This window comes from Staurois parvus, unplaced genomic scaffold, assembly GCF_062004578.1.
Source record: "Staurois parvus isolate SC_StPar_1 unplaced genomic scaffold, SC_StPar_1.0 ptg001257l, whole genome shotgun sequence".
Taxonomy (NCBI): domain Eukaryota; kingdom Metazoa; phylum Chordata; class Amphibia; order Anura; family Ranidae; genus Staurois; species Staurois parvus.
In genome coordinates this window covers 81,216-95,000 of record NW_028319053.1, presented here as the reverse complement: position 1 = coordinate 95,000, position 13,785 = coordinate 81,216, and the positions used below count along the sequence as shown (strand labels likewise).

General features: G+C 43.3%; 1 protein-coding gene across 4 annotated transcripts in view; it reads right to left on the bottom strand.

Moving 5' to 3' along the window:
• The window catches only part of LOC149437758 (uncharacterized), a 77,083-nt gene that overhangs the window by 1,201 nt on the left and 62,097 nt on the right, over positions 1–13,785 (bottom strand). For all 4 annotated transcript variants that reach the window (XM_089660646.1, XM_089660645.1, XM_089660647.1 and 1 more), the window contains 5 exons: positions 9,068–9,159; positions 8,498–8,583; positions 7,615–7,684; positions 3,743–3,846; positions 3,528–3,653 (listed from right to left, as the gene is read on the bottom strand). In XM_089660646.1, the coding sequence (XP_089516772.1) occupies positions 3,528–3,653; positions 3,743–3,846; positions 7,615–7,684; positions 8,498–8,583; positions 9,068–9,159 (478 nt within the window). The remainder of the gene's footprint in view (positions 1–3,527; positions 3,654–3,742; positions 3,847–7,614; positions 7,685–8,497; positions 8,584–9,067; positions 9,160–13,785) is intronic.

Below are 13,785 nucleotides of genomic sequence, written 5' to 3'. Positions count from 1 at the left end.
CCATACAGCCAACCTGACAGGCCCCACCCCCTATAAAAAAAACAGTCTACAATGCTTCAGTTATGAACACAGTGAGGGATCTGTACAGATCCCTCACCGTGTTCATTCAGGAAAGGAAGGGGCTGGTAAATGTGACATATTTACCGGACCCTTCCCCCACTCTCCATTCTGAAGGATCCTATTGTGTGCGAAGGAGAAGAGTGAAGCTGGTAGCACTGCAGGGGTGAGGGTACACAGGGGGGCCTGGGCAGCAGGGAGAAACGCACGGTGCACAGGGAGGGTGATGGGTGCGGTGGGGAGGGTGAAGGGGGGCAATTACTGGAACCCATTTCCTATATGGCTCTCTCTGCAGCAGAAGAAAGGCAGTGGTAGGGAGAGGAGAAGAAGACAGCATTCAGCTGCTGCAGAGAGAGCCACACAGGGGATCGGTTCCAGTGACTCCCCCCCCCCCCGCCATGCCAATCATCTATCTGCCCACATCTGATTCACCCAACTGCCTATACCCCCCTGCTGGCCTGGACCCTGTACAGGAAGACCCCCTTTATCCACGACCCTGTTTCCGTATAATTCCACAACTAGATGTAGACAATGTAACAGGACAGTGCTATCCCAGGAATGATTCTAAATTCCTCTATCTTTTCTATCCATGCGTTTCTGTTTTTCTATCTATCCTTCCTCTGTAACTTTCCTTCCTTTCTATGTCACTCTTCTATCCTTACTCATTCCTGCATCTCTCTTTTCTTCCTTTTTTTTTTATTCAATGAGTTTATATTGAAAAGTTTTTTACATACATCTGTTACTGTCTTGTTTTTAACTCTTTCTTCCCTCATCACTCTCCTGTCCTTTCTCCCTCTTTCTTTCTCACTCTTCTATAATACGCTTTTTTCCTCCCTACCTAAATTTTTCTCCTCTCTCTTTTATCCTTATTTGCTTTCTTTCCTTCTCACTCCTCTATCCTTCTATCATCTTCTATCCTTCTATCATCTTCTATCATCTTCTATCATCTTCTATCATCTTCTATCATCTTCTATCCTTCTATCATCTTCTATCATCTTCTATCCTTCTATCATCTTCTATCCTTCTATCATCTTCTATCATCTTCTATCATCTTCTATCATCTTCTATCCTTCTATCATCTTCTATCCTTCTATCATCTTCTATCATCTTCTATCATCTTCTATCCTTCTATCATCTTCTATCCTTCTATCATCTTCTATCATCTTCTATCATCTTCTATCCTTCTATCATCTTCTATCTTTCTATCATCTTCTATCATCTTCTATCCTTCTATCATCTTCTATCCTTCTATCATCTTCTATCTTTCTATCATCTTCTATCATCTTCTATCATCTTCTATCATCTTCTATCCTTCTATCATCTTCTATCATCTTCTATCATCTTCTATCCTTCTATCATCTTCTATCCTTCTATCCTTCTATCATCTTCTATCTTTCTATCATCTTCTATCCTTCTATCATCTTCTATCCTTCTATCATCTTCTATCCTTCTATCATCTTCTATCTTTCTATCATCTTCTATCTTTCTATCATCTTCTATCCTTCTATCATCTTCTATCCTTCTATCATCTTCTATCATCTTCTATCATCTTCTATCCTTCTATCCTCTTCTATCCTTCTATCCTCTTCTATCCTTCTATCATCTTCTATCCTTCTATCATCTTCTATCCTTCTATCATCTTCTATCCTTCTATCCTTCTATCATCTTCTATCCTTTTATCATCTTCTATTCTTCTATCATCTTCTATCCTTTTATCATCTTCTATCCTTTTATCATCTTCTATCCTTCTATCATCTTCTATCCTTCTATCATCTTCTATCATCTTCTATCCTTCTATCATCTTCTATCCTTCTATCATCTTCTATCATCTTCTATCCTTCCACTCCCAATCTTTTATCCTCTTTATCTTACTCTTACTTCCTCTCCCACTCTCCTGCCCTTCACCCATTTTTCATTTTTCTTTCTCACTCTTTTGTTCTCCCTCATTCTTTCTTCTTCCCTCACGTTTTTATCCTTTATCTTTCCTGCGTCTATTCCTTTTCCCTCTCTCACTCTCCTGTCCTTGGTATCACTCTTTCTTCCTCTCTAACTCTTCCTTTCTTTCTAACTCTATCTTCTTCTTTTCTTCCACTCATTTTTTTCCCTCTTTTGTTCTTCTATCCTTACTCTTTCATGTCTCTATCTTTCCTCCATCCCTTGCTCTCTTGACCTTCCTTGCACTCTTGCTTCCCCTCTTTCTCTCTTTCTTGCTTCCTCTCTATCTTTCTTTCTTGCTTACTTCCTGCCTCTCTTTCTTTCTTTCTTGCTTCCTCTCCTTTCTTTCTTGCTTACTTCCTCCTCTTTCTTGCTTGCTTCCTCTCTCTCTCTCTTTCTTTCTTTCTGGCTTCCTCTCTTTCTTTCTTGTTTCCACTCTCTTTCTTTCTTGCTTACTTCCTCCCTCTCTTTCTTTCTTGCTTGCTTTCTATTGCTCTCTCTTTTTTTCTTGCTTCCTCTCTTACTTTCTTTCTGTCTTACGTCCTCTCTCTCTTTCTTTCTTGCTTCTCTTGTCTCTTTCTTTCTTGCTTGCTTTCTCTCTCTCTTTCTTTCTTCCTCTCTCTCTCTTTTATGCTTCCTCTCTCTCTTTCTTGCTTCCTCCCCCCCCCCTCTCTCTCTCTCACTTCCTCTCTCTCTTTCTTTCTTTCTTCCTCTCTCTTCCTTCCTTTCTCACTTTTCTATCCTTACTCTTTCCTGCTTCTCTTCTTTCTTCCTTTCACACTCTTTATCTTATTTTTTCTGCTATTCTCACTCTTTTTTCCCCCTTTTTCACTTTTATTCCTCTGTTACTCTTCTTTCTCTGCTTTTTTCATGCTTCATTCCTTGCTCTTCATTCCTCCTTGTCTATCATTATTTACCTTTACTTCCTATTCCACCCCTTTCTTCCTTACATTTCTATTATTATGATTATTTCCTTCCTTTCTCTCACTCCTCCTTTCCTTCTTTCTATCCTGTGATACATTGTTACTAGGACAGAAGGTAAGAGGAAATCTCAAGTGTCAGAAGGCAAACAAATTGGTCATGGGATCTAACCCTTCCACACTCTGTCCAAAACTAGAAAAAATAAAAAGTTTTGGCTGGAGATACATTTTAACAAAGGTATTTGTTCTTTCAGAATTACAGTTTGGTCTTTTCATTCTGTTATGTTGTGTTTTATTTTTATACTTCCAGGTGGAATACATTCTGATTTACTTATTAAAGTAGTAGAGACAATGTTCGTTTAGGTGAAGCTGTGTTCACTTCAATCAGACTATCATTTTCTAAAAAAATTCCTTTGGATATAATTGGGTATTTGAAGTGAGCACAGCTTCACTTTATTTATTAACAATGACTTTGCTAATTGAACAGCATCTACATCTTTAATGAATCAACCCAACCACCTTCTCAAGTGCAATCCTTTCCTTTGGGTCCTATCGCTTTTCTGGGCATCTGATCTCAGCTCCGGACACTACCTGCTGATTTTGCCATGGTCTCACCTGAGCTGAAAGAGCGGGAGCGCCTCCTGCTGGCTGCCAGACTCACATCAAACTCTGAATCAGCGGACTCCAAGATGTTGTCTGATACCCAAGACCTCGTCTGATGAGTGTCAGCTCTGCAGCCACCTGTAGACAGAGAAGGAGGTGGAGAGGGTCAATGTGTGACATGTGCTGATATACAGATTGGCTGGCCAGACATTTGAATGGCTACTCACCAGTTGGCACAATGAATGGCTCCAGGTGTGGCCCTGCTGGGTCTCGGACTCTCACTGCTACCGGCTGACACAGGTCTGGCATACAGGAATTCAGGGGGTGCCCTCTGAGTGTGGAAAAAGAGAGATACATCATGAATGTGAATGTGGCACAGTAGCCTCTCTAGCGGTCTGATTATGTCAGTATTTCTGTGCTCAAAGCGGTACATTTTTTTGCATGGAAATATGTAGTTTTTTTTATTGTAGGCCTGTAATTTTTAGGATAACTCAGTGAAATCTGTCCGAACAAGAGTCTAGTAAACATCCCGGGGATGATAAAATTTGAAACACAAAATCATAAATTAGAATTTAATAAATAATCCTAAAAAATAATAATATAATAATAATAAATTTAATTCAATAATATAATCAAACCAAAAACACTGAAATGTGAAATAGAGCGCCAAGTTCGCACATCGCTGAGCAAAGTCGCAGAATCGTTTTCAGTGTCTGATGAGGAATTTCCCCCACGAATCATTATCACTCAATTCTGCAAGTGGTTCTGATTTACTATCGCTGTTCTCTAGCCGGTCTAAAACCGCGTCTGACCTAAAGGGACGCTTTTTGGACGCCATGGACGTTTCTCAGTTTCCAGGCAGAAAGAACAGTAAAAATGCAGGCAGGGCGCCGGACAAAGCACTCGGGACAAAATGTATGTGAAATGTTTTGATACAGGAATGTTATACTATGTGATTATAGTGTATTTAGTGGACTTTTTGACAATTTTAAATTTCCCGCCAGTTCCGTCCCCCGTACGTCCCAACGTCGCAGGGAACGGAACCCGGAAGACAGGTGCCAGCATCGGCCGAGGACATTACAGGGGACACTGCAGGGGGGACATCGCGGGAGCGCAGGACAAGGTAAGTGAAGAAGAGATCCCGGAGCAACGCTGCAGTGTATTCCCGAGTGTAGCTCGGGGGGGGGGGGGTTACCGCTTGGGGTGCTGAAACTTTACCCCGATCTACACTCGAGAATACCTCCAGGGGGGTTAATGCTTTTTTGAATGCTTCCTTAAGCCCAATACACACGTTCAGAAAATCATACGAAAAATACCGCGTTTGAAACAATCATGTGAAAATCTTATCATTAGTACACAGCTTTCGTCTGAAATGATTTGCAGATCGTGCGATTTTCCTTTATTCGGTACAGTTTTTGTCCAAAATTACAATGCAAATACATTATGCCGCTTCCGAATTTTCTTTTTGTCCTACAAGAATTTTTGTAATTTAGTAACCTCTTCACTTTCGATGTGAGACTAGCCTGCAAAAAAAAATAATGGACGATCATTTGTCCAATATTTTCATTGCATGTATGGGGCTTTAGAGCTGAACTCCAGGATCTTCGTCAAATTGTTTCTATACTTCTCTTACCCCAACCACAATACTCTTTACCCCTTTTTTTCTTAATTTTGAGTTTTCCATGTGCCATGACATCATCATTATTAGTATTGCAATAGTGGAAAGGGGTAAAAGTGGGATCGCTGAGGAGCCCAAAGTCACAATCTGTTTTTATTTGACTGCCTCATTGAACTGCAAGTCCTGTCATGTTCCACATAACTGTCATATGCCTTTAAGTGTTCTCTATATTTTTTCTCTGCTCCTCCCTTTCCTTTGGTTTAGTTCCTGCTGTATAGATAGCCCACCCCCTTTCCCAGAAATGCAGCTTCTAGCCTCATGTCATGGAGCAGATCTCATTATGATCTTTTGACCTATCAGATGTTCATTGTTGTAAGATTATCTCAGTTTATGGAATAAACATCACAAGATCTACAAGATGTCTTCCGATTGAGTCACTGCCTCTGTTATTCAACTAAGATCGGAGTTATCGCTATCTCATCACAACTGTAAGTTACAGAGATCACACGTTCAATGCTTAGATTGGAGAGACAGAACAAGTCCCATGTTGGGTTGGGACATTGGTAACAGTGGTGGGAAAGATTTTGGGTGGGCATTTACATCAAGAACTGCTAACAGGCCATGCTGGTGTGAATGGGTGGGGCAGATGTGTGGACACATGACCTGTCAAGCAATGTGAGAGGGACAGACTTGGATTCTTAAAAGTCTGGGACCTCCCGCATCAGAGATTGGTGGAGTCATCACGCTGATAGGCATAAACTACAGAAGGGTCATGGTCTCGCTCAAGGAGACAGCATAGTGCCCACCGGTCTTACAAGTAGGATATTAAGGAGACTGAGCTCTTTCAAGGAGATTATTGCAAACAAATTATCCTGTGACTGCTTGAGTTAATGAAAAATGTTCTCCAAGCTGATGCAAGCTAGAGGAAAACTATTGCAGTTGACTGAAGTTCAGCTTTACCAAGTGCCTACAAGGAATATCTGGTGATCCATGGCGCCATAGTTATTACCAAGCTATTAGCAGTTCATATTTATATAGTCACCAATGGCCACATTGCTCTTTCAACATTAGAAATCTAATTTCTGATTTTTCCGACATTCTTACCGCTCAGTTTTACAAACCCTAAATTAACTCAGCAACCCTGGTTCAGTAGATGTCACCAATTTATGAAGAATAGACACCCATATTTCTTCACCGAAAACAGCAACAATACTTCATCTCATCCTAAACCTGACCTAAGCTATTATATTCAGTGGCAGGAAAAACTGATGAAGTGCCAAGATAAGGGAAAACAACAACAAACTTGTAAAAACTGCTCCACCCCCCCCGAGGATTCTTCCCACTAAATTTATCATTTTTGATTGATGTTTTTGTTCGGCACTTCTCATTGTGAGCTTTTATCAGGTAAAAGATTTAGGCTGGAGTCACAGCTCTGCATTGTGGTTATACTCAGCAGTACATTAACTGTGGTGCGGTGGGTTGTGGCAAACAAATTTGTAAAAACTACTCCGCCCCCGCGGATTTTTCCCACTAAATTCCTTATCATTTCTTGGTTGCTTTTTTTTGTTCAGCACTTCTCATTGTGAGCTTTTACCAGATAAAAGATTTAGGCTGGAGTCACAGCTCTGCATTGTACACTCAGCAGCACATGAACTGTGGTGTGTTGGGTTGTGGCAAACAAATTTGTAAAAACTGCTCCTCCCCCCGCAGATTTTTGCCACCAAATTTGTTTTCACTTTTTGATTGCTTTTTTTGTTTGGCACTTCTCATTGTTAGCTTTTACCAGATAAAAGATTTAGACTAGAGTCACAGCTCTGCACTGTGGTTACAATCCGCAGCACATTAATTGTGGTGCGTTGAGTTGTGGCAAACAAATTTGTAAAAACTGCTCCGCCCCCGTGGATTTTTCCCACCAAATTTTTTTTCACTTTTTGATTGCTTTTTTGTTTAGCTCTTCTCATTGTGATTTTTTAGCAGATAAAAGGTTTAGGCTGGAGTCACAGCTCTGTGTTGTGGTTACACTCAGCAGCACATGAACTGTGGTGCAGTGAGTTGTGGCAAACAAATATGTAAAAACTGCTCCGCCCTCGAGGACTCTTCCCACTAAATTTCTTATCATTTCCTGTTTGTTTTTTTTTGTTCGGCACTTCTCATTGTGAGCTTTTACCAGATAAAAGATGTAAGCTGGAGTCACAGTTTTGCGTTGTGGTTACACTCAGCAGCACATGAATTGTGGGGCGGTGGGTTGTGGCATCATTTCTTTTGAATGCCACCCAACTGCACCTCCCCAGCACCCCAACATGGTCCCACATGTTATTGTTAACAATTTTTGCCTTCTGGTACTTGTGCATTGCAAGGATCATGCTTAATGCACATTATCGCACTACAACGCACCACAAAGGTGTGAATCCTGCCTTAGGCCAAATGCAACGGAGATGAAAACAATTATTTCTGATCTGTATGTATTCATCCTTCACTCACCGAGATGTCAGATGTGGAGAGCGGTCAGCCACCAGTGCCGGGTCTCGGAGTGGATCTGTGTCTTCAACGCCTGCAGATCAAGAGAAGATACGGTGATCTACTGACCTTCACACCCTGCTCCACATATACAACAATTTAATGCACCACTCCATGTTTGGTGGGCACCGGAGAGTTAAACCACACTATGGTCCTTAAAGGACACGTTCACCTTTTTGAGCAGAATTTCCCTTTTCATAATAAATAGAAGCTTTTCCAATGGCATTTCTGGCCCAGCCATCCCGATGTGCTTTTCTCTCACCTCATCCACTGGGCGTATAATTGTTTTATCAGTTTCTGTGAGATTTTGAATGAATTTTCAGATAGCATCATTTCCTGTTGATGGTTTCTCAGCATTCGCTTCCCGTAGGCAACTTCCCAGAAGCAGGAAGGGAGATCTTAAGAAGTATAAAGTGCCAGCAGGTGTTTCCGGTCACCAGCAGGGGTGGACTGACAACTCATGGGGCCCCTGGGCAATAGGGGATCATGGGGCCCCTGTGTCTTCACCCACACTCAAACGACACCCAAAAAAGCCTATGAAAAGGTACCAGGGGCATCTAAAGGAGCCCCTACTGACCCTGGGCCCTCGAGCAGTGCCCGGGTTCCCAAATGGTCAGTCCGCCCCTGGTCACCAGACTCCACCTCGGGCAGTGCCCGGGTTCCCAAATGGTCAGTCCGCCCCTGGTCACTAGACTCCACCTCTAAGTGAAAGATCGCTTTGGGTGGCCTGATTACCCCCAACATCCAGTAACCTTGCACTATGGCATCTAATCTGCTCTATCCCAGTTTGTCCTTCGTTCAACCCCTGCAAAATGTTATATAAGACATCTACACAATGGGCCCTCACCTGAATTATGGCGGAGTTTGCACACCCACTCCTGCAACAGCTCGGAAGTCGGGGCCCGGAACAGGTACTCAGAGCCATCCCTTAATCTGCAGAAAAGGAATAGATTTATGTAAAGATTCCAATGGATGTCACCACAATGGATGTTACCACAATGGATGTCACCACAATGGATGTCACCACAATGGATGTTACCACAATGGATGTCACCACAATGGATGTCACCACAATGGATGTTACCACAATGGATGTCACCACAATGGATGTTACCACAATGGATGTCACCACAATGGATGTCACCACAGTGGATGTCACCACAATGGATGTCACCACAATGGATGTTACCACAATGGATGTCACCACAATGGATGTTACCACAATGGATGTTACCGAGTGTGTTATTGAATGAGCCCCTATACAGTAAGTGATTTCCCAAAGCTCTGTGTTTGGCAGTAAGTGTGCTATTTCCCTCTGAAAACCTACTTTCTGCAATTGCTCGCCAAGACAGAGTCTGATATAATTTACCCACAATAAAGTAATTTAATGATAAAATGTGACTGACGTTTTACTGACCTGAGCCGGAAGCAGTTGCTCTTCTTATTGTAGTCTGATTCTGGTGTGCAGAGCGCGCCAGTGAGGTGAAGGGGGGGCGCAGACAAGGGGCTCTGTTGGCAGACATGGAAGGTGAGTTACCATTATGCATGGAAGTTTCCTTCAGCTATTAACAGTTTTCTCCATCCAAGCAGTCCATGGACATACACAATATTGCCAAAAATATTTCCTTCACTGTATATACTGTATTCCACGCTCAACTGTTAGTGGGAATATAACAAAGTAGAAGCAACTGGGAACAACAGCCACTCAGCCACCAAGTGGTAGGCCACGTCACATGACAGATCGGGGTCAGCGCATGCTGAAGCGCACAGTGCGCAGAAGTCACCAACTGTCTGCAGAGTCAATAGCTAAAGACCTCCAAACTTGGTGTGGCCTTCAGATGAGCACAACAACAGTGTGTAGAGAACTTCATGGAATGGGTTTCCATGGCCGAGCAGCTGCATCCAAGCCTTCCATCACCAAGTGCATCAGATGCCGTGGTGTAAAGCAAGCCGCCACTGGACTCTAGAGCAGCGGAGACGTGTTCTCTGGAGTGACCAATCACGCTTCTCCATCTGGCAATCCGATGGACGTGTCTGGGTTTGGTGGTTGTCAGGAGAACAGTAATTGCATGACTACATTGTGCCAAGTGTACAGTTTGGTGGAGGGGGGATTATGGTGTGGGGATGTTTTTCAGGGGTTGGGCTTGGCCCCTTATTTTCAGTGAAGGGAACACTTAAGGCGGCAGCATACCAAAACATTTTGGACAGTTTCATGCTCCCAACTTTGTGGGAAGAGTTTGGGGATGGCCCCTTCCTGTTCCAACATGACTGCCCACCAGTGCACAAAGCAAGGTCCATAAAGACATGGAGGAGCCAGTTTGGGGTGGAGGAACTTGACTGGCCTGCACAGAGTCCTGACCTCAACCCCATAGAACACCTTTGGGATGAATTAGAGCGGAGACTGCGAGCCAGGCCTCCTCCCCCGACATCAGTGCCTGACCTGACAAATGTGCTTCTGGAAGAATGGTCCAACCTTCCCATAGACACCCTCCTAAACCTTGTGGACGGCCTTCCCAGAAGAGTTGGAGCTGTTATAGCTGCAAAGGTCGGGGCCAACTCAATATTGAACCCTACGGACTAAGATTGGGGGGCCATTAAAGGTCATGTGTGTGGAAAGGCCGGCATCTCAATACTTTTATAGCTGCAAGTTGTCTCTTGACAAGTGGCTTCACAGTGATTCCCTGCTTGTTTCTTAGCTGTCTTTAGGAGGCTTTAAGTTTTTTTAACGGATATAGACAAAATAAGCACCAGACAGTTGTCTTAAAAGTCCATCATCATTTATTGTCAACAAACATGAGACTACAGGAAGATAAAAGGTATCGAACGTGTTTCAGAGGCCAAACAACCCCTCTTCCTCAGGGCCTCAGGGCTTGGAAGCTCCTGCTCATCTAGGAGGGTGCTGTGGTGGGCTGTACCCCCCAAAGTCTCTGAGAGTGCATTCACTTATCCAGGAGCCAGTCTGATGATGACAGTTGATGTAAGGGGGCACTCTGATGGGGATAATCCATGTAAAGGGGCACTCTGATGGGGTCACTTTACAGTGAGGAACAGAAGTATTTGAAGTATATGTCTTTAAAAAAACAAATCTGAAGAATATATATTTGCAAATGTATTTTTAAAAACATTTTTCATATATTTTGTAATAAAAACGCATTTCAACATACAGTATATATATATATACAGTGAGGAACAGAAGTATTTGAACCCCCTGCGATTTTGCAAGTTCTCCCACTTAGAAATCATGGAGGGTCTGACATTCACATTGTAGGGGCATTCCCACTCTGAGAGACAGAATTTAAAAAAACATTCAGGAAATCCCATTGTATGATTTGTAAAGAATGTATTTGTCTCGCACTGCTGAACAGAAGTATTTGAACACCTAAGAAACAGCAAGAATTCTGGCTCTCAAAGACCTGTTACTGCGCCTTTAAAAAGTCTACCTCTACTCCACTCATTAATCTAACTTAGTAGCACCTGTCTGAGCTCTTTAAAGACACCTGTCCACCCCACAGTCAGTCAGACACCAACTACTACCATGGGCAAGACAAAGAGCTGTCAAAAGACACCAGAGACAAAATTGTGGACCTCCACAAGGCTGGAAAGGGCTACAGGGCAATTGCCAAGCAGCTTGGTGACAATAGATCAACTGTTGGAGCAATTGTTAAAAAATGGAAGAGGCTAAAGACGACTGTCAGTCTCCCTGGCACTGGGGCTCCATGCAAGATCTCACCTCGTGGGGTATCACTGATGATAAGAAAGGTGAGGAATCAGCCCAGAACTACAAGGGAGGAGCTGGTCAATGACATGAAGAGAGCTGGGGCCACAGTTTCAAAGGTCACTGTCGGTAGAACACTACGCCGTCACGGTTTCAAATCATGCATTGCATGGAAGGTTCCCCTGCTCAAGTCATCACATGTCCAGGCCCGTCTGAAGTTTGCCAATGACCATCTGGATGATCCAGAGGAGGCATGGGAGAAAGTCATGTGGTCAGATGAGACCAAAGTAGAACTTTTTAGGTCTAAACTTCACTCATCGTGTTTGGAGGAAAAAGAAGGATGAGTTGCATCCCAAGAACACCATCCCTACTGTGAAGCATGGGGGTGGTAACATCATGCTTTGGGGGTGCTTTTCTTTGAAGGGGACAGGATGACTGCACTGTATTAAGGAGAGGATGAATGGGGCCATTTATTGTGAGATTTTGAGCAACAACCTCCTTCCCTCAGTCAGAGCATTGAAGATGGGTCGTGGCTGGGTCTTCCAACATGACAACGACCCGAAGCACACAGCCAGGAGAACCAAGGAGTGGCTCCGTAAGAAGCATATCAAGGTTCTGGAGTGGCCTAGCCAGTCTCCAGACCTAAATCCAATAGAACATCTTTGGAGGGAGCTGAAACTCCGTGTTGCTCAGCGACAGTCCCGAAACCTGACAGATCTAGAGGAGATCGGTGTGGAGGAGTCGGCCAAAATCCCTGTTGCAGTGCAAACCTGGTCAGGAACTACAGGAAACGTCTGACCTCTGTAATTGCAAACAAAGGCTTCTGTACCAAATATTAACACGGATCTTCTCAGGGGTTCAAATACTTCTGTTCAGCAGTGCGAGACAAATACATTCTTTACAAATCATACAATGGGATTTCCTGAATTTTTTTTTTAATTCTGTCTCTCAGAGTGGGAATGCACCTACAATGTGAATGTCAGACCCCTCCATGATGGAGAAGTGGGAGAACTTGCAAAATCGCAGGGTGTAGAAATACTTCTGTTCCTCACTGTATGAAAGGGGGCACTCTGATGGGGCCACCTTATGAATGGGGGACTCTGATGGGGCACTCTGATGGGGCCACCTTATGTAAGAGGGCACTCTGATGGGGACACTGATGTAAGGGGGCACTCTGATGGGGCCACCTTATATAAGGGGGCACTCTGATGGGGCCACCTTATGAAAGGGGAACTCTGATGGGGACACTGAGGTAAGGGGGCACTCTAATGGGGACACTGATGTAAGGGGGCACTCTAATGGGGATACTGATGTAAGGGGGCACTCTAATGGGGACACTGATGTAAGGGGGCATTCTAATGGGGACACTGATGTAAAGGGGTGCAGTCTGATGGTGACATCTGATGTAAAAGGGGACTCTGCTGAGTAGTTATGATGTAAAGAGGGACTTTGATAAGGTCTCCTAATGTAAAGGGGGACTATGCTAGGGATATCTGATAAGGGGACACAGGTTCTGTTCACCCTAATCTAATGACAATCTAATACATAATAATGTTTCATGTATAATAATATGTAATAATGTATTAAACACTGTCAGTGGCTCACACAGTGTCAACACTATGTTCCCTGACTTTTTTCACTACACCCCCAGATCCGGCCCTGCCAGTAATGCTCCTTATTTACCACTGAACTCATTCCAGAAGCCTTTATGACTTTTAGAGTTCTATAGCAAGTTTTTCAATTATAATCCATGCTCTAAATAATGGGGATAGTTGGGCCACCAAAACATATTGACTACCTTATATCTTATTGCTGGCTCACTATATCAATTTCTCAGTGGAGGCACCTGCCTGTTTTTTTCTTCTTTTGGGGGGGGGGGTACTTTGTGGTAGAGCTCCCTAACTGACAGAAGATTCAAGTCCATCTCCTCACATTCCCCTTTATATAGATTTACAAGTTCTCAAGAAACAACTTGCAACTTTTTATATAGTTACATAGTTAGTCTGGCTGAAAAAAAGACAAAAGTCCATCCAGTTCAACCATAAAAACAAAGTTATAATCCTACACCCACAGTTGATCCAGAAGAAGGCAAAAAACCCCCAGCAAAGCACAATCCAATTTGCTCCTGCAGGGAACAAATTCCTTCCTGATCCCCCGAGAGGCAATCGGATATTCCCTGGATCAACTTTCCCTATAAATGTTATATCCAGTTATATTCTGTGTATCCAAGAAAGAATCCAGGACTTTCCTACAGCAATCCACTGAGCTGGCCACAACCAACTCTTGAGGGAGTCTATTCCACATTCTCACAGCTCTCACTGTGAAGAAACCTTTCCGTGTTTGGAGATTAAATTTCTTTTCCTCCAGACGTAAAGAGCGCCCCCTTGTCCTCTGTGATGACCTCAGGGGGAATAACTACA